The sequence below is a fragment of the Macaca mulatta genome, chromosome 4 (genome assembly GCF_049350105.2).
Source record: "Macaca mulatta isolate MMU2019108-1 chromosome 4, T2T-MMU8v2.0, whole genome shotgun sequence".
NCBI classification, from domain to species: Eukaryota; Metazoa; Chordata; class Mammalia; order Primates; family Cercopithecidae; genus Macaca; species Macaca mulatta.
In genome coordinates this window covers 16,736,771-16,758,369 of record NC_133409.1, presented here as the reverse complement: position 1 = coordinate 16,758,369, position 21,599 = coordinate 16,736,771, and the positions used below count along the sequence as shown (strand labels likewise).

Below are 21,599 nucleotides of genomic sequence, written 5' to 3'. Positions count from 1 at the left end.
GTCTCCAACCTCAGTGGATTTGCATTCTATTGAAGGAGATTTTTTAAATAACTTATGAAAGAACTAGTAAAAGGACACAGAGGAGACATGGACATGGTGGAACAGTGTATAGCGTTTATGCAGTCAGGCTCTGGCGCCTTTGGTTCAAATCCCAGTTCTGCCATCTACACGTGTTCTTTGTTTGGCACATTCCTTTCCTGTCCATGTTCCATTTTCTCATCTGTAGAACAAGACTATTCCTGGTATCCACCTCTTGTGCGCAGTGCTTTGCATGCCTGACTCTTAGCAAGCGCTCAGTGTATGTTTAGCTATTGTGGTAGCTGCTATTATCAAGCATTAAACTGTTGTTTCCAGCACTAGGCGCGAGGTGCATTGGAGAGATTAGTGAAGGCTGGAGTAATCACAGGTGATTTCATGAAGGAGGTGGGACTGGAGCTGAGTAGGCTTTAGCTAAGCAGGTGAAGGGAAAGAGAGCATTTCCAAAGCCAATGTAAAAGAAACAAGTGTGAGCATGCTAAGTGCAGGACACAGGATATAGTAAAGCAAACTGAACTAGATTAATTGTGTTTGGGGTAGCAAGGACCAAGTTAGGTCAGGCACAGTGGCTCGCACCTGTAGTCCCAGCACTTTGGGAGACCAAGGCAGGACGACCCCTTGAGCCCAGGAGTTCAGGACTAGCCCAGGCAACATAGCAAGATCCCATCTCTACAAAACATAAAATTAGACTGGGCACAGTGGCTCATGCCTGTAATTCCAGCACTTTGGGAGGCCGAGGTGGGTGGATCACCTGAGGTCAGGAGTTCGAGACTAGCCTGACCAATATGGTGAAACCCCATCTCTACTAAAAGTACAAAACTTAGCCGGGCATGGTGGTGTGCACCTATAGTCCCAGCTACTCAGGAAGCTGAGACAGGTGAATTGCTTGTATCTGTGAGGTGGAGGTTGCAGTGAGTTGAGATCGCACCACTGCACTCCAGCCTGGGCAACAGAGCGAGACTCTGTCTCAAAAAAATAATAATAATAATTAAAGTAAAGTAAAAATTAGCCAGGCATGGTGGTGCACACCTATAGTCCTAGCTACTCAGGAGAGGCAGGAAGCTTACTTGAGTAAATCCAAGCAAGAAGAGCCCACAGGGGAGACAAGCAAAATGCTTGGAAAGAAAGGAAGAACATGGGGAAGAATAAACTCAGAAAAATAATTCATGCATTTCTCATATAAATGTTTGAGCTTTGCAGGTTGGATTATGCTAAGTTTTACTGCTTTGTTGCCAAGATTATTGGTATTATTCAAATGTGAGAAGTGTGCTAAAATAGTACAAATGCACCCAGAGCCACTCGTTAAGTAAACATGACAGAAGTGACAATGGAAGCATCATCTACCCAATTGCTAATTGCTGATAGACACCCATGGGCCTTGAAATGTCATGATGCTTTTGAAGAGTTTTGAAAAGTCAAAACACTTTTCCCATTCTGTCTCATCATAAATCATTCTCAAGGTAATGATGTGTTATCCTCCATGTTTTAAAAGACAAGGGAAAAGAACGATATGGGAAGTCATCGCACTTCTGCTCACAGCCCAGTGACTTTCTGCGCTTAGGATGGAATCCAGAATCCTAGTGCAGCTTACAGAGTCCCACAAAATCTGTCCTTGTACTCCATCTTATTATTCTCCATAGCACTTTATTGTAGTTGACATATGTAAAAGCCATTCATTTATTTTATCTCCCTCAAACTAAGCTTCTAGCTCCATGACTGCCAGAGACTGCATTCACTTTCATCCTCCTGGTACCAAGTGCAGTGCCGGGCACTGGGGAACACTCCAGAAATACTGGTGGTAGGAAAAAGAGAGAACAAGCCAGCCCAGCAGTGGTGGGTGTTTGTGTTATATCTGTGGACAAACTTTGATAACTGAATAAATCCACAGCCCTCTCCTTTCTCTTGCCTGAAGCATGGATGATTATTAACTTTACTTTAAATGAGGAAGACCAGGGCTCAGTGAGGTCGAAATGGTTGATGTCTAGTCACTTGCATTCATCCCAGTCTATTAAGAATTTATTCTTAATCCAGTCTATTAAGGATTTTCCACTTTGTTTCACTGTCAACTCTCCCAAGGCCCCTTGCCACCTTGTCTTTCTGCTGATGTAACTAACCACCCTCATCCCCAGCTGCAGCCCCAGTGAACTAGGCCCCCTTGTCCTCAGAGAATAAAATGTGGGGCTCCCTCACTCAGATACATTCACTCCGACCCAAAGGGGATCTGAACACACTTCCTTTGGCAGTGAAAATGCAGGGTTCTCCAGGTGTTTTAAGTTTCATTAGTGTGTGGCTATTGCTTTTCCATTTCAATTCGCAATTGTTAGACTCTTAAAAGGGCATCCAGACAGTGACCCTGGTGCTGTCACCAAGGACAAGTAGAGGACTCACCAGAGGGCAGGGAACTGATAATATGCTCTGTAAGGAACTGTGGTTATTCAGCCAAAAAGGGAAGGGCTGTCCAGCTACTCATTCATTCATTCAGCACCTGTTTATCAAGTGCTTTCTCTGCACCAGACACTGTACTCAGTACTGGAGATGTGCTGGCCATCCGGGAAGACATGCTCCAGCACTCAAGCACAGTATGTATCTGTGGACAGAGACAGCCTTCAGACAATTCATGCATTCATTGCACTTTAATAATAACAGCTTTATTAGGCAATATTTACTGAAAAAAAATAGTGACAACTACAAAGAGGGAGGTGCTCTGGCAGCATAGAAGTAGGAAACCTACCCCAGTCTTTAGTGATCAGGCAAAGGTTCCCTGTGCAAGTAATTCTTTGGCTAGGAGCAAAAGAGGAGTAAGAATTAGCAATGGGGTAAGGACTTTTGACAAAGGAAATAGCCTGTCCCTGAAGCAGGTAGGAGCCTGGCATTTGCAAAGCAGTCAAAGAAGGGCAGTGGAGAGGTTGTAGAGGAGAGAGGAGGGGAGCAGAGGAGAACACATCTGGGATGATAAGAAGCAGCTGGGGAAGTAGGTAGGTACCAGATTATGTATATGGATTATATTAGAAGGCTACTATAGAAACCCAGGGTGGGCATGCTGAGCAAGTGAGGACTAGAGGAAGGGTAGTGAATTCAAGAGTATGAAATGGTCAGGATGTAATGGACCTGACACGGGCATGGACAAAGCCCATGAGGGCACAGAGATCATTCAGTAAAGATGTATTGACCTCCTTCAATAGGGGCCCTGTGCTGGGATCCGAGTGCACAATAATGAAAAATAGAGTGTCCAGGCAAGGATGATTCTCAGGATTCTGTTATCACCAACTGGGTGGTTTACAAAGTCACCAAGGATTGAGAAGCCAAATTGTGGGGAAGATAAATTTTGGATATTGCATTTGAGGGGCGCTGACTTGTATAACCAATTTCCTTCTCAATTGTCTCTCCATTGTGATGATGGAGAGACATCCATTAGAGAGAAATCCATTGTGATGATGGAGAGACAATTGAGAGGGAAACTGGTTATGCAAGTCAAGGACTCAAGAGAGAGGTCCCATCTGGTGATATAAATGCAGGCATCATTGGGTTCAAGATAGTCATTGGAGCCACGGGAGTGAATAAGACCCCTGATGTTACACAGAGTTTGTGATCACTCATTTTGTTTCTCAACAGAATTCAGAGAAATAGGATTGAGCTGTATATCAGAAGTCATTTAAAATATCGACGTATTTATTCATCACAGGAATGATTCAGCCTAAGGCTAACTGGTCTTATATATGTTCCTGGGAGTTAAATGACTAAGCTACAAAGATCCTCTTACGTGGAAGTTCTAGGACATGGGCCCCAGTGACAACACCAGGTTGTCAAGTTTTCACCATGACAAGTCAAGGTTTCAGCAATGGCTTGGGAGTTTGGTAATATTTGCAAATAGTACCTGGAAAACATTCAGTGGAAAAGATGCTTCCAAGTGCACACACCACACACACACGCACACATATTATGGCCTTTGTGTATTGGCTTAAAAGAATCCTAAAGAATCCTAAACTGTTAAGCTAATTCAGTAAGAAATGACAGAGTGGTCACTTCTTTTTTTGAATTCATGTAAACATGGAACAGACACACTAAGTGTTACAGTAAAGCTCAAGATAACAGTGGCATAGATGATCATTACCTGTATAGTTTGCTCTGTTCCCTCTAAATAAAATGCGAAGGGGAGAAAACTGTTTTCATATCTAAATCCTGCTCCCAAGCAGAAGAATTTCAAAGAGTGAATCAGCTAGTTACATAACAATACCAAGTTAACTGCATTGCAGTTCTGATGTTTTCTCCATTGTTCTGTAAGTCCATACTACTTAGAAGACCACTTTGATTCTGACTTTTTGCCTGTCAGAACTTTACTTTCAAGGGAAAGACAACATTTACACCCAGGAGATCCTTCCTTCAAGGTGTCTGAAGTCTCCTAACTTACGGAGCCCACTGCAGCAGCCCTGCAGCAGGGACACCTGTGGGATTGTATAGGTTATGTACTACACAACCTTAGGGATGCTGTTTTCATAGATGGGGTTTTACACTGTGCAACCTGCACGGTTAGTTGTAAAGACACCTGCCAAAAACCCCCAGTTAACTCCTCCACATTTACAGCTGCATTTTAGGGCCAATAGCTTTGTACCCTCAGGAGATGGGAAGCCAGGATAAGGGGAAACAGAAGTAATGAGATGTGTGGAAGAGGAAGCAGGGATTAGCTCTTTTCAGTAGAAACTGCAGTTAATCATTAATACCTTATTGCTGCTTTGATTTAACCTTTTGTCTTCCTTGAAAAGGAAAATGAGTTATCTATAAAGAAGCTTATTTTGTCTAAAGTGACTGCTATTTTAAGACAGAGAAGAAGCAGGAGAAGTTGGACAAATACATTATTTTTTATTCCTCCAAATACATTATAAATACATTGTTTGGTATAAATATATTGCTTGTCTTAGAAAGAAAATTAACACAAAACAAATTTAAGTAAGCTTAGTAGTCAGACCACATATCTACAAATGACTTCCTTTCAAAGATTCCTTACATTTTGCAGCATTTGTTTTAACATTTTTTGAAGGTTTATATATTATAATCCTTATTGTAGATTATACAATGAGAAAACAATAAAGCGGACTAATGCAACTGGCTGATATTGCCGTTGTTTTTTTAATCTGAAATTATGAAATCACTTGGAAAATCTAACATGACTGTATCCAGATTTTAAATAGTCGCTTTCAGCAACACACACACCTTCGCCAATGTCGAGTGATTCAAAGAAGGGGAAAAACAACTCCTTTGGTTGTCATTTTATTTACAGGATTTGTCTGCACAGCAGAGAAAAATGTTCCATTTACTTCAGAGACGGTCAGAGATTTCCAAGCCATTTGGCTCAAGAGATGGTTTAAATAGGAATGAATGTAGTATACCTTTAATTCTCTGAAGTAAGAGAACTCCAGCTGAGGTTTGGTCCAGGGCACAGTCTGCTCTCAACACTGAAGAAAATCTATCACATTAATCCCAGTGGCTCAGAGTCCAAAGCTGCGTGAACAGAATACTCAAGGATAGGAAGTGTGAGAAGAATGCTTTGAAAGAAACTTTAAAAACAAAACGACTATTCAGAGAATACCAGGTCTTATGTGGAATCATCTAGCACGTAAGGAAAGATATAAATAATTATGCCTGAGAAACATAACTAATTAAAAATAACTCTATGCATAAAAGGAAAACTATAGAATAACTTTTCTGCTCCAGTGTTAATGTGAGATGCCTCATAATGAAATAGTAGGATTTTTTTTTTTCATTTCATTTCACACAGACACATGAGAGATGGAGAGGAAAATTATATTGCCTGAAAATGCCAGGGTAGATTTACTAAAGATGTTATTATATGCTATATTTAAGACAAAAATCTAATTGCTGTAATTTATCATACCTCTGGCTATTAAAACTGTGCCAATTTAAATATTTTAATCATTTGCCACTTTTGTACATAATGACTTTTTATAGAAGATTGTATGAAACATTCTGATTTTGTCAGCCTTTGTATGATTTTTAGGAGCTCCTTAAGTAAAATGAACATGCTTTAAACATGTAGTTGTGTTTCCATAAGTAATAAAAATTCCTTGTGTTTTTCTTTTAGTTTGTTCAGTAAAATACCTGGAACTGCTTTATAATTGCTTTATAAATGTTTGAGAGCACAAGCTGCTAAATCCCTTTTATTTTATTTTATTTTATTTTATTTTTTTCTGAGACAGACTGTTGCTCTGTCACCTAGGCTGGAGTGCAGTGGCGTGATCTCGGTTCACTTCAACCTCTGCCTCCGGGGTTCAAGTGATTCTCCTGCCTCAGCCTCCTGGGTAGCTGGGACTACAGGCTCGTGCCACCACACCTGGCTAATTTTTGCATTTTTAGTAGAGACAAGGTTTCACCATGTTGGCCAGGCTGGTCTCGAACTCCTGACCTCAAATGATTGGCCCGCCTCTGCCTCCTAAGGTGCCGGCATTACAGGCGTGAGCCACTGCACCTGGCCTGAATCCCTTTTAATTCCCTGCACACACATCAAGCTTGTAGAAAGCAAGGTGGACCACACCCTTCCTTTTGGTTTAGAGAGAAGATTATTTTAATGATCAGTTAAATTTTTGAATAAAAATTACTCCACTGACTGACATGAATTTGCACCTTGGTCTTGAAAAGTCAGAGACTCATAAGACAGTCATGGAGGCAAAACTGCTCTTTAAAAAACAAACATTAAATAGTACTCTTTCTGGATGGTGGAAGAAAAGGTGGTAAGAAAGTGATCTTACAGTATAGAAGAAAAAAGTATCCCAGGAGTAAAGATGGCCGCTACAGGGAGAAAGAATGGAGGAAAGACAGCAAATGTGGAGAGAGAAGGAGCTGGAGGCAGATTCCTTTCCCTGCTGTGGGTGTGGGAGGCCTTTGGGAAATCTAACCCATTTCAGCAGAACACATGGGCTGCATCCAGTTGTCCCCACCCTGGGAGCCGCTCTGTGTCTTCATCTGGTTTTGTGTACCTGGTGAGACCACACTATCTTACATACCAGAGGACTCATGAGAGCAGCATTATGACTAAATCCTGTCTGTGTGTATTAAAACATAGCATTATTTCAAAGTTAAATATATATATAAGTTTCCTAAATCACAAGAAACCAGGGCTTCTTCCCCCCTTTATTGAGGTATTAAGGTGCTTTGAGCTGGATTCCTTAGGGTCACACAGCCAAGACCAGACCCTACATCTTCCCAATCCCAGCCCATTCCTGCTTCACCTCCTTTCTGTCCTCCCCTCTAAACCTGCTCTCATGAAAGTAGTTTTTGCACGTGCCTTTCCCTCGCACACCCCATGCCCAGTGCAGCGCCCTCTGCCTGATGAATAACCAGGTGTTCGTTCTGCAGGTGCAAAATTCCCCATCAAGTGGACGGCCCCCGAGGCAGCCCTGTACGGGAGGTTCACAATCAAGTCTGACGTGTGGTCTTTTGGAATCTTACTCACAGAGCTGGTCACCAAAGGAAGAGTGCCATACCCAGGTAAGAGCAGGGCCTCGCAGACGTGGGCCTGGGATTGGAGGCTTTTTTGACACCATTTGGGGAAACTTCATCCACTTTGCTTTCTAAGCCCCATCCTCAGCTTTCTGCTGAGCTTGAGTTTGAAGAACACGGCCAGGTATTCAGCCAGAGAAAAGCAGAACTGGGAGCCACCATGTATGTAGACAAGCAGCCACCATGAACTGTGTGTCAGGATTAATGTAAGTAGCAGCTGGTCTAAATGCTTCAGTCCCCTTCCAGTTCATAGAATCCCTCCTGTCTCAGTAGGAGTATGTGTCTGTGGTTCCCAGAGCAGAAATGTCACTGGCAGTGCCTCTGCCCAAATGGAGTTTGCAGACATGTCTGGGAAAGAGAAGGAGAAAAGCCCCACTGCTTTTTGATTACACTGTAGCACTGACCCATGGAGTGAGCCTGGGAGGAACATGCCAGGACCTGTTCTCTCCGCAGGACCCAGCTCCAGATGGCCAAAGAGAGCAGAGGCACATGCGAAGTGCAATTTAGAGCCACTCGCTGCCTGTTGCTGAACAGTCAAAACATGTGATAGCAAAGCAAGTCTAATGTAAAGAAATCGGAAATTCTTAGACTCTGGAATGTTTCTGGATTATCAGATTGATGCTTTCCAAAGGAAGCACGAGTTTGGGTTATCCATGCTTAAATTGATGAACGTCGACAGATGGTGACATAAAGGACACCCATGCCATTTCACCTCCACGCTTTAGTGGTTACAGCACAGGGACGATCTGCTTTTTTGAAATGTTAAGGACATATTTTTCAGTTACTGCTGAGTGAAGAAAGAACATAGCTCCCCCTCATTCTCTGTCTAAGAAAGGAGCTTAAAGGAAAAAAACAAACAAGAAAAAAAAAAAAACAGTGATAGAAACGATAGTGAAGATTAATGAGGAATTTAGGTCTCCTGCAAATTCTGGGTTTGTAATCATATCTTTGCAGTCAGAGGAGCCAGCGAAGGCAGATTAATTTGTAATCCCTTTGTTCCTTTTTTATGATTGTTTCTGGTCATCTTCAGAGAACACAGAGAGGGGCACATCAAGATAATCTCATTCTGGGTTGGTGTAGCCTTGAGACTCCTAGGAGAGCCAGGTTGACATGGAGGCAAAATTGACAAATTCCCGGTCTCTGAAGTGCCGGCACTGGGCGTTTAGAGATGCGGGTGTAAGTCAGTTTTGTTGATGCTGCAGTGACTGCTGCTGCCGGCATGCACACACGGGCAGACACTCCAGGAATCGCCAACCAGCACAGAAGAAAGGGCCGCCCCGGGGGATGGAGCATAGCGTGGGTGTTTCCGAATCGCTTCTCAAAGCGGGAGATGTGTGGGTCTTGGGACGGTGAAGATGTGCAGGCGTCTCTTCTTTATTTCTTGTCTGAATTTTGAGCTGATTTCTTCCTGATCCCCCCAGGTTTATAGTCACCCTGTGTGTTAAATGCAGTCAGGGAGGAAAGGTTAATGTTGTTTGCGTTGCTGTGAAGCCTTCCCTTGCAGTAAATACAAAGCAGCTTTTTGTTACTCAGAATCTCACACAGAAACCAAGACAAAGGGGTGGAGCGGGGGTGGGGGGAGCCTGGGAGAAGGAAGGCAGGTGCGTGTTTCTCAGGGAGTCTTTTGTCAGGTTTGCTTTTAGCATAAAGAAAATGGCCTCATTTTACCACTTAGACCAGGATTCATTCATTCAGCGTAGCTTCAGTCACTGTGAACTGTGCCAGGCATTTTCCTCTATCCAGGAAATACTGCAAATAAGACCTTCATACTCTCAGCAAGCCTTGATTAGTACCTGCCTCAGGCTAGGCATTGTCAGCACAGTGGGCAAGTAAATACATTTAGCCCCTGTGTTCGTGGACATTACAGTCAGATAGATAAAATATGCATCAAATCCAGGAAGAAACCAGCCTTCTTTATTCCTGGTTTATTATTAGAGGGAGTCATCCTGAAGGGATGGATTACTTGGCTTTACCTACTATGGGGCCTAGATCTTCATTCTGATAATGGGGTCAGGGACACCTGATCCAGGTATCCACACACAGCAGGTCTGAGAGGGACTCTTCATGCCGAGTCCTGTGAGGATGGCAGAGGAGTCTGAAGTGAGAACTAACTCCAGCGGCTCCTGCAGAGAGAGCTGTGAGCAAGTGCTGGTCTGCAGTGGGCTGTGAGAACTGCCTCTAGCCCTGGAGGAGTGCTGGAGAGAGGGGGCTGTGTAAGGACGGCAAGTAAGCCAGACCTTGGAAGGCAAGCAGGGTTTCCTCAAACCCAGAAAGTGGGAAAGCATCCCAAGGTCTGGCACGTGGGAAGGCACGTAGGCCTGGGAGGACAGTTCCAGGGATCACAGGATGAATCTGAGAAGATGCCACGTGCAGGCACACACCTGGAGATGTGGCTGGAAAGGTGGCCGAGAGCCTGCGTTGGGGCTTCGCTGGTTGGCAGTGGTGACCAGGGAACTGTGTCCTCATTGGGGGTGTCATGAGCTGGTCCTCATTCAAAGAAAACCACAAAAAATTGTCCCCAGGCCTGTTCCTACTCATGGGTTCTTTCTGGGTTTTGTTTTTTAACATAGCTATAATCCTATTTAATTGGGTTTGTGAATCCAACAGAAAATTCTCCTTGAGGGAGAAGCTTTTACAGAGGGATTCCAGTTACAGGATTATTATCCTAACGAAGGATAATAATTCCTAAGGAATAAGAGGTTTCACGAAGCTTCCTTCAGATGTCACTGTGAAAACAAAGAAGGACCTTCCTCTCTGCATTCTTGCTATTTGTTGGTGTGGCAAGTCAGTCAGTGTACGCTGAGGGCTCACTTCTCAACTTCCCATGTTGTGTCTTTGTGCCTGTTGCGAGTACCCCAGGACGGACTCTGAGTCCCGGTCCGTCATGATTTCCATTCTGCATTTTGATGCAGTAGTAATGTCTCGACTGGCTAGAGTATATTTTCAAGTAATGCTTTTTTGGAGAACAGTAGATGGTGGTACATTTTTCTGAGTCTTCCATACCTGAGAATAGCCTGCTGTTTCCTTGACACATAAGAAAGGTCCTTTGGCTGGTAGGTGAAGATGGAGGTGCAGGAGAAGGAGGTGACTTATAAATCGGTTTTATAAAAGCTTTCCAGGCATCTTTGCCCAGCGTGAAGGAAGGCCCAGAAGTGACAATCCCAGAAGGAACTTATGTTGGAGTATGTGAGGTGTGACCAAATAAAGGGCAAAGGGAGGCGGAGATGATAGAGCATTGGCAAGTTGTGTGAGAGGAATGGACAAAAAGGAAGGGAAGAGGACAATCTCAAACTAAATGAGAACTTTGAAGCCGAAGGAGAAAAAAATACTGAAATACGATGCTGAGATTAACAGGCGGGTGGTGGAGAAAAGTTACATCACCTTACCAGATGAGGAAGGTTGCTTTCAAGATGTGTAACAAGTATGGATGCAGTTCCAAGGAAGAGCTCCATCAGTTCCCTGCTAACAGCCTGACCAGAATGCATTCTCTGCATTGCAGGCTAGCTTGCTTTTCTGCAAGCAAGGGTTCAGAAGCATTCTTTACCTCAAGATTAGAACTGATTTCATACTGATGGATTGTTGTGTATGAGAAATAAAAACACTTAAATAAAAGCAGTTTTCTGGGGTTGCTGCATAAAATCAGAGTTATGCATTTTTACCTGTCATTTCACCTTTAAAACCGTTCTCAAATCCTTCTTTTCCTCTCTGCTTCCAGTTTCTCCCCGCCTCCCCACCACCCACCCACCATTCTACCATTGTCGCCAGCAGAGTTAGTATCCCAGAAAACACAGACCTGGTTATCTCACCCTGCTAGTTAAAAACGTCCACGGCTTCCCTTTGCCTTCTAGATAAATCCTAGAAACCGTAATTTTACATAGTTCTTTATAACTATTTTTCTGCAGTCATTCCACAAATATTTATTGCGTACCTACTATATGCCAGGTACTGTTGCAGGCACCAGGAATACAGCAGTGAAGCAACAGACAAATGCTGCTGCCCTCATAGACTTCCATTCTTCTTTGAGGAGACAAACAATAAACAAAGATAAAGAAGCAAAATATAGCTAGTAACAGCTAGGGAGAAAAATAAAACAGGGAAGGGGAGAGAGGGGAGAGTGGCAAAGGAGCACCTCACTGGTCAGTAAAGACCTGAAGGAAGCAAGAATCCAGCCAGGTGGGTATCTGGGAGCAGAGCCTTCCATCAGGGGAAGGGGAGAGTGCAGAGACCCTCCAGAACCACAGGAGGCTAGCATGGCTGGAGCAGAAGGAGCAGGAGGTCCCAGCAGCCCCAGGGTCAAATCAGATAAGGCCTTTCTAGCTCATGGTTGGAATTTTTGCTTTTACTCTTAGTGAGATGGGAAGTGAGGGGATTTGAGCAAGCGAGTGACATGATGTGACATGATTTCTCTCTTGCTGTCTTCCATCCTTCACACGTTACCCAAGACACATCAAGAGATCTCTGCTGAACATGCAAGCCTCTCTTTGTGGCTCCTCTGTCTGCCTGAGACCCTTCAAAGCCCAGCTGAACATCATCTGCTTTGGAAAGCCTTCCCCATGTCCAGACCAAATGGGGTGCTCCCTCTGCTTGCCTCCATGCCACCTAGCGTATTTCTGTTGGGCCCCCTGTTTGTGTGTCTGTATTTCTCAGTAGCTTCAGAGAAGGGAGTTCCTTTGATGGGTTCCCAAGGCCCAGCACGGGTCCACCCCATAGTAGACTCTCGGTAAGGATAAGCAAATAAATGAGTGAATGAGACAGAAAAAAAAGAACTCACCTGTGAGGTTTTTGAAACAAGGTTTTAAATTTTAGCCCATGGCCCGCAAAGCCTTTTAACTGTATTCCATTATCTTCACACATAGATACATATTTTCCCAGCCACAAGGTAGCCTCTGTCCTCAAAGTTGTTCTGGAAAGTTGACCCTGTGATCATTTCAAACATCATGTTCCAACACTATTCTAGGCAAAGTGTCCTGGCCATTCTGTGCCCTGGCTCTTAACTGAACAGCTGTTTTGTGGATTTGGCAGGACCTGGTAGAGCAGGAACCCTTTATTTTTTTTTTTTTTCCTTTTTTTTTTTTTTTTTTTTTTTTTTTGAGATGGATGAAGTCTTGCTCTGTCACCCAGACTGGAATGCAGTGGTGTGATCTCAGTTCATTGCAACCTCTGCCTCCGAGGTTCAAGTGATTCTCCTGCCTCAGCCTCCCAAGAAGCTGGGATTACAGGCACCCGCCATCACGCCCGGCTAATTTTTGCAGTTTTAGTAGAGCTAGGGTTTCGCCATGTTGGCCAGGTTGGTCTCAAACTCCTGACCTCAGGTGATCCATTCTCATTGGCCTCCCAAAGTGCTGGGATTACAGGCGTGAGCCACCACGCCCAGCCAGGAACACTTTCTTAAGCAAACCACACTTATTCATTGGAAGCACTTTCAAATCATTCAACAGGTGACTTTCTTGAATACATCTAGTTGCTTGATAATAACCTGAAGAAGTAAGGAAAATTAATGAAACTGGTGGCTCTTTCCTTAAAGGATTGCAAGTGCCACTCTGGTCCTCCCTCCGCCTTAGAGACCTGAACCGTAGACACATTTTCCTCTGTGTTCAAGATAACAACAGGAGCAGGTTTTTCATGGGAGAGGAAAGGGTTAGGACTCTCCAGCCAGGAGGAGACTGGGAAGCCGAATGAAAGCTCTCATCTTAGCCGAGGGTGCAGTGTCTCTCCCTGGCTCGTCCACAGTCCCTGGGGTTTTCCTACAGCTCATGATGTTCCCTCGGAGAGGGAACCCTGCCTGGAATGCCCAGAGGTCATGCTGTCACCTCCCCCTACAAGGTTTTCCTTGGCCAGCATGTCGGGTGAGAAGAGGAGGGAGACCAGCAGAGAATGCATGTGAAGAGGGCGGCCAGAGAGGGACTTTCGGCCCCCAGTCCTGTGTTCCAGCCCCAAGTGCTCCTTGGTCTCAGGGGTGCAGTTCCAGGGCCTTCCTCATGGGCACCCTGCCTCTCTTTTTCACTCCCTTTTTTTTCTGGGACAAAGGAGTTCTCTGTGATACTATATGATCAACTTCAAATACAGAAATACCTGTGTATTCAGTTACATGAGTAGCTGTCTTTCTGTGTGTATTAATACAATGGGCTGAATAAAAGCCGCTGTCCTGAGGTTATCTGGCAAGATGGGGAAAGAAAAACAAAACAAGTCATTATTGTACCTTCTCAAGATAAGTTCTTTATTCTCATCCACACTCTTCCATCAGCTTCCCTCTGCCCAGAATTTTCACAATGATCCTACACTAAAACCTAACTCGGCGTCACGGTTGTTAACCAGTACGATAGCAAGGACACATGAGAATCTGTTAATACAAGCACATGCGATGGCGCAGGCTCATGCTGAGCAAGCACCATTAACACCCCTCCTCCTTCCCAGCGCCAGCACAGCCCTGCTCAACAGACGTGTAAACACAGGGCCTTTTCACAGGGTTTATGCACAGAAGCAAGGGGAGCCTCAGACCCAAGGCCTTATGCGCAACGTTGTGTAATTCCCTTTGAACAGACAGCTCAGTTAGCAAAAGGAATTTGGATATCTGATAACCTAAACATCATTCCCATTGTTAAAGTGCTTAATTATTCACATGGCACAAAAACCCAGGTTTTGCAACCCATAGTCAAATCCAGATGCAAACATGGACAGATAACAGTTAAAATCCCTGATTGTACGGATATGGCCCATCTGAGATCCATATTGGGAAGCTGCACAAATGGAAAGCTATAAAACACAAACACTCTTCTTTCATAAAAGACATTTTTTGAAGTAGCTGAAAGCACAATGAATGTTGAGGTATTTTGTTAACAAATGGATGAGCTAAGTTCAAGGGAAGTCAAGTCACTTGCTAAAAGAGGCAAAATTAGAAGTCAAGAAGTGACATCTATTTCAGTGCTCTGCCAATGAAAGTAATTTTTATTCCTTCCCTATAGAATCTAAAAGAAGACCAGGTATAGCGGCTCACAGCTGTAATTCCAGTGCTTTGGGAGGCTGAAGCATGGAGGATCGCTTGAGGCCAGAAGTTCAAGATCAGCTGGGCAACATGGCAAGATGCTATCTCTACAAAAAAATAAAAAATAATCAGCCAGGCATGGTGGTGCATACCTATAGTCCTAGCTACTTGGGAAACTGAGGTGTGAGGAGTATTGCTTGAGCCCAGGAGTTCAAGGCTGCAGTGAGCCATGATCATGCCACTGCACTCCAGTCTGGGTGACAGAGCAAGACCTTGTCCCTTAAAAAAAAATTTATTTCAAAGAATCTAAAAGAAAAAAGGGAAGACTACGGAGTTCATGTACAGCTCAAAGAAGTGGAATAGGGAAGTTTAAACAAAAAGGGAAAAAAAACACACACACACAAGAATAGACACTGTTGGCAACCCTGCAGAGTCAGAGTTTGAAAGTGAGAGTTGGAAACTTGACCTCTGAGTTTGCTGGAGGAAGCCAGCAAAATGATTTAGAAAGGATAATATAATCGTAATGGCAGGAAGTGAGTACAGTCCTCTTGGCTAGAGAATCTCAGTTACAATGTTTGGGGCAGACCAACTGGAAATGATGCTACGTCAGGGACCACGTTTGAAAGCCTAAATCTAAGTTGACAGGAGGTGTTCCATGGAGGCTCTGGGAAAGAGGGACTCGAAGGCAGACCTCCACACAGTGGACTTACTAGTCTCGCTCTGTCACCCAGGCTGGAGCGCAGTGGCGTGATCTCAGCTTACTGCAGCCTCAACCTCCTGGGGTCAAGCAATCCTTCCACCTCAGCCTCCTGAACAGCTGGGACCACAGGTACAGGCCACCATGCCCAGCTAATTTTTGTCCTTTTGGACAGACAGGGTTTTAACATGTTGCCCAGGCTGGTCTCGAACTCCTGAGCTCAAGCAATCTGCCTGCCTCAGCTTCCCAAAGTGCTGGAGGTGTTTTATGGATTGAATACTGTTCAGTTGTACCCTATGAAAGTGGCCCACCACAATGGCCTGTTTTCCTGAGTGATTCTAGAGAGACAGCAGGAGGGGCTGCTTGCTCCCATGGGGCTCAAAGGGCGGATTGGAACAAAACTGGACAGTGGCCTCTGTGCTTGCTGGCTCCCCAGCCCCGAACCTCCTCTCTGTGGGAACCACGGGACACTCATACTGCTGGAATGTGGCTCTTCCCACAGTCAGACACCACTGGCCAGCCAGGACCTCCCCTCCTGTTGAAAAATGCTCTCCCTTGCAGCTCCCACTAGGAAACCTGGAAGGCTAAACTGTCTATGACGTTGTTTCCCTAAAATGTGCCCAGACACTGTGTTTTATAAAGTTTCTGTCTCTTCTTTCTGTTAAGAAAGGAGAAAAAGGATCCCAGCTATTCGGGAGGCTGAGGCAGGAGAATTGCTTGAACCAGAGAGGTGGAGGTTGCAGTGAGCTGAGATTGTGCCATTGTACTCCAGCCTGGGCAACAGAGCGAGACTCCGTTTCAAAAACAAAAGACAGGAGGAAAAGGAAAAGCATTCCCAGTACTCTTGTCCACCTCCTCAGTTGGAAGTGCAATAAAAAGGTTCTTCTGGCTGGGCACGGTGGCTCACACCTATAATCCCAGTGCTTTGGGAGGCCGAGGCAGGCAGATCACTTGAGGCCAAGAATTCAAGACCAGCCTGGCCAACATAGTGAAACCCTGTCTCTGCTAAAAATACAAAAAAATTAGCCAGGTATAGTGGCATGCACCTGTAATCCCAGCTACTCGAGAGGCTGAGGCAGGAGAATTGCTTGAACCTGGGAGGTGGAGGCTGCAGTGAGCCAAGATCATGCCACTGCACTCCACCCCAGATGACAGAGCCACGCTTTGTCTCAAAAAAAATAATAAATAAATAAATAATAAAAGGATTCTTCTCTCTAGTGTTCCCATGTCTCTCAAGACACTCTCCCAACTGCCCTGGTGCCCAAACTCGTGTTTATTCCCTTCCTATTCACTACCCTTCACCTCTTAGGTATTAGGTAAAGCCAATGTCTTGGGGAAAAGTGACTAAAAAGAGGAAATGACAGTTTTCTCTCTAACAAAAATATGAAACCATCTAAGAAGAAAAAAAATGAAATAGACCCATCTTTTTGGTAGTGTGCAGAGTAAAAGCCATTTTAAAAAATTATTTTTAAAAAAACCTGATTTTCAAAATTCGTATAGCTGAGAACACTATATTTTAAATACAGGTTGAGTATCCCTAATCCAAAAATATGAAATCCAGAATGCACCAAAATCTAGAGCCTCTTGAGCACTGACAGCGCTCAAAGGGAATGCTCCGCTTTAGGTTGAGCAGCCCTATGATGCAAATAATGGATTAACACAATCCATTCAATTTAACTTTTTTTTTTTTTTTTTTTTTTAGCTATTGTTTATAAAATAAAAACTAGCCTAAGCCTTGCTGAGTGGGCGTATCTTGATTGCAGTTATTGTTGCAGAGGTACATTGTGAAGAGGCCAGGTCTGTAGGTCAGCCCGTGCCGGTCCTGGTTTATGGATGGTTGGAAAAGAGCTAGTCCCATTCCAGTTGTCATTGTCAGCCAAGTGCATTGTGGAAATATCCCACTTTCCTGGCAAAGCTATCATTGGTATATTTCCACTTGGCCCAGTGCGTGGAATTGTTTTCATACGCTTCCCATGCTTTGAGAGGTCTGCGCAGAAGAAAACATGAGAAGAGGAGTGGGGAAGAGCAGAGGGTTTCAGACAGGAAAAGGGGGAGAGCGAGAAGGAGCCTGACCCTGTGGGTCTGCCAGGGCCCTGCATAGTCCAGCTTATACCCTATCCCCTGGCCTCCAAATGCCCAGGAAGCAGACTGCCTCGGAAGACACTACATGTTGAGGTTCACATCACCAAGTCTGCTGTGTCCAAGGCTTGGACTGAGCACTGGAAAAATGACCCAGTGGCCAATTAAACTTTCCACTGGCAGACATTGGATGAAAACTTTATTTTTAAGTGAAATCTTTCCGTTTGAGTAGTTTTTTAATGAAATGAAGCACGTACTGACATGCACTCTGTGGAGAATAGGAAAATGATTAAATTCTGTGCTGCCATTTTGGGTGGCAGCACTCAGAGCCAGCGTCAAGCATTAGGAGGCATTTCAGGGGCTGTACCACCCCCAGAAGGATCTGTCAGGCCCTTCTGCCTGTCTCCCCTCCAGTTCCTGTGGGCTCCTGGAAGGGACAGAGACACAGGAGATTTCTGCAGGTCCAAGCTCTGTCGTTGCTGAAATATGAAACCAAGGACTGTACTGAAAGATGCGGCAAGGCAAATGCTTTGGAGAATGCCAATTCTGCTACGTGATTACACACTCTTCCTTCCTAATCTTTCTGGGCAATACGTATGAAGAAATAGAAACAGCAAATAGTGTCGTAACCATTTCAGGTTTTGTGGCCAAATGAGGTCAGTTCAGATCAGTTCTGCAGTCAAGTGAGTTACAAAAACTTGATGGTGTTCAGAGCTTGTTGGATTGCGGAATTGTGGAGAAGGAAATGCTGGCCTCTGACCGCATTTGTCTAGAGCCCAAAGAGAAGCCTGCCTTTCATTCCCGAGCAGCTCCAGTTCCTCCTTTGCTTCCAGCTCCCCCGCCCCCATCCCCCGTTTTCAGCCATTGGAGGAGGATGTAGGCTAATTAGCCACAGTGCTGCCTCTCCCTCTGCCCAAGCAACTGAGGAAGTCACTGGAAAGGCATGCATGGCACAGAGGCAGGGACCCTGACTCCCTCACCAAACCTCTGTCTCTGAAATAAGGGGTCGCCCTGACACGTGAGTGAGGTTATTTTACGACAATTGCATTGAAGGCCTACTTCAGTACAGCAGAAATAATATATGAATTTTTATTATCTCAAGAAATGATCATGGCAGAGAGTAAGAAAGCATCCTGAAAAGGTCTGGAGGGACGTGCGACGGACGGGCTGTGGTTGACAGCCAGGAGGAGCCAGGATGCACTCAGCTCTGCAAGTAACAACACAACCACGAGGACTGGCAACAGACCCCAAAGTCTGAGTGTTCCCTGCCCAGGGGGACAGGCTGTGCTCTGGGCCAGCGCCTCTGGCTGTGCTGACAGGTTTCCAGCTAGCAGGTCACCACCTCCCCTGGAAGTAAAGGGAGCGAGCTCCATGCGTATGGTGTGTGCTCCTGCTGGCTGTAGCCCTGGGAAAGAGGGGAAGAAATCTTGGTTTCTATATGGCTTGACGTCGAGTTCTTGCTCCTGCAAATTAACCAGGTCAGAAATTGGGGAGGATTCCAGATGACAGCCTCACCAGCCAGGAAGCAACCAAAGGATAGCACAGCTTGACAGGGAGCTGCCAGAAGGTGATCTAATGAAAAAGGGAAGCAAAACTAGAGAACAGTGGTCGGCAGTAGTTGGGAAGAGGTCAGGACATTGGCCACCCCCTAAGCATGGTAGTTCCTGTAGTGTTAAGGCGGCCAGTGTGCAGGAGTCCGCACTCTCTAAGGAGTTAATGATCTGTCTTCTGTTAGTGCTATGCAGCCCAGTGTTTCAGCAGCTTCCCCAGAGTCAGGAAGACCTCAGATGATGGATGGCCTGGCTGAGGTCATCAGTAGAGATAGGCCCCGGACATGGTCTGTCTCCCCATCAGATTCACCAAACCTCAGGGCAGTGGGGTCACAGGGCCAGACAGTGCCCAGCCACGCTGGCATGATGGCAGATTTCCCACAGTGAGGAACTAGGAGTTTGCCCAAGCATGAGGAAAACAAATTTATGAAGTTCATAAATGGAGTTTATAAATGCTATAAACAAGGGGCAGCATGCTTTCATTCTGTGTGGATTTTTTTGTCTGCTTTATTCATATATTTTTGTCAGTTTAATTGAAGTATAATTTACACACAATAAAATTCAACAATTTTAAGAATGCAGTTTATTGAGTTTTGACAAACATAAACAGTCACACCACCCCATACATAATATAGAACAGGGGTTGGCAGATCTGGCCCCCAACCTGTGTGTGTTTTGTACATTTTTAAAGGGTTGTTAAAAAGAAGAAGACAGGGATCATATGTGACCCACAAAGCCAAAAATATTTACTGTCTGGCCTTTTACAGGAAAAGCTTGTTGACCCATTGACCCTGACACTGAACATTCCCATCCCACTTGGAGATCCTTCTGGCCCCTTTGCAGGGATTCCTCCCCTCCCCAGGCAGCCACTGATCTGCTTTCTGTAGATGTAGTTGTGCCTTTTCTAGAATTTCGCATAAATGAAATCATACAGTATGTTGCCTTTTGTGTCTGGCTTGCTTCACTTATATTGCTTTGGAGAGTCATTCTGGATTTTTGCATGTCTCGGTTCTGCACTCCTTTATTTCTGAGTAGCATGGCAAGGTTTGACTCCTGGGGGGAATGGGGGCACTTCACATGTTTTAGCCACCTGCAGATGCAAAGAAGAAGAAAGGGGATCTGCAAGTGTGGCGGTCAGGGCCTGGAGCCCCCGGGTGCCCACTCTCACTGCCCTTGTCTTTGCAGGCATGAACAACCGGGAGGTGCTGGAGCAGGTGGAGCGAGGCTACAGGATGCCCTGCCCGCAGGACTGCCCCATCTCTCTGCACGAGCTCATGATCCACTGCTGGAAGAAGGACCCTGAAGAACGCCCTACTTTTGAGTACTTGCAGAGCTTCCTGGAAGACTACTTTACCGCCACAGAGCCCCAGTACCAACCTGGTGAAAACCTGTAAGGCCCGGGTCTGCGGAGAGAGGCCTTGTCCCAGAGGCTGCCCCACCCCTCCCCATTAGCTTTCAATTCCGTAGCCGGCTGCTCCCCAGCAGCAGAACCGCCCAGGATCAGATTGCATGTGACTCTGAAGCTGACGAACTTCCATGGCCCTCATTAATGACACTTGTCCCCAAATCCGAACCTCCTCTGTGAAGCATTCGAGACAGAACCTTGTTATTTCTCAGACTTTGGAAAATGCATTGTATCGATGTTATGTAAAAGGCCAAACCTCTGTTCAGTGTAAATAGTTACTCCAGTGCCAACAATCCTAGTGCTTTCCTTTTTTAAAAATGCAAATCCTATGTGATTTTAACTCTGTCTTCACCTGATTCAACTAAAAAAAAAAAAAGTATTATTTTCCAAAAGTGGCCTCTTTGTCTAAAACAATAAAATTTTTTTTCATGTTTTAACAAAAACCAATCAGGACAGGTGTTTGTTTTTGTTTTCTTTTTTATAAATATGAATATATATATAATATATATGTCCCTGTACATATACAATGTGGGTGCTAATGTGGAGACTGTGGCCAGCCTGGGCCACCAAGCTATGGGACCCAGAGGGAGGATTTTACTGTAAGTCAGCATCAAAGCACTGGTGTTATTCTGAAAACACCAGTGGCCTCATTTTTGGCTTTTGCAAAGCATGAATTTTTTCATTTGGATTGCACTTTCCTGGTTCATGACTGTACCTGTAGATGGCTGTTACTTTGACTCTTTTCAGGAGCCGCCCCCCCAGGCTGAATTTACAAGTTCTGTTAGCAGTATTTGCTTCAACTTACTGCCGTTTGTTCTCAAAACTTAAAAATAAGCAAGCAAATGGCTACCGAGAGAACTGGAAGATGGATACCACACAAACTTCTTGTATAAAAATATGAGTGCTGAAATGTTTCAGACATTTTTAATTTAATAAACCTGTAACCACATTTAAATGATCTAAAACCCATAGCATTGTAGTCATGGCAACCTGCTAAACTTTCTCATGCAACTAAAATTTCTGGGGGAAATGAGGGTGGGGGTTGCACATTTCCCATTGTAAAATAAGTGTTTTAAATGTCCTGTACTGCTAATGAATGACTTTCTATATGTCCAGGAGTTCTCCAGTGGAATAACTATGCACTACTTTACATTTCATGGGGATGCACAAAAACAAAAGAGTATTACATTTTTAGTTGCTGTTTGTACCACCTTAAATTACATATGTTTAACACCAACAAATCAAAAATCCTATTTCTATTGAGTTTTTAATACTGACTAGCAGCTCTTAATTCCTTTTTTGTTATGATTCATTTGTGAGTTTACATTTTTAAATTGT

General features: G+C 44.6%; 1 protein-coding gene across 8 annotated transcripts in view; it reads left to right on the top strand.

Annotated features, from left to right (window-relative positions):
- The window catches only part of FYN (FYN proto-oncogene, Src family tyrosine kinase), a 208,570-nt gene extending 187,866 nt beyond the window's left edge, over positions 1–20,704 (top strand). For all 8 annotated transcript variants that reach the window (XM_028847045.2, XM_028847047.2, XM_028847046.2 and 5 more), the window contains 2 exons: positions 7,405–7,536; positions 20,042–20,704. In XM_028847045.2, coding sequence (XP_028702878.1) covers positions 7,405–7,536; positions 20,042–20,250 — 341 coding nt within the window. In that variant the 3' untranslated portion in view covers positions 20,251–20,704. The remainder of the gene's footprint in view (positions 1–7,404; positions 7,537–20,041) is intronic.
- The last annotated feature ends 895 nt before the right edge of the window (positions 20,705–21,599 follow it).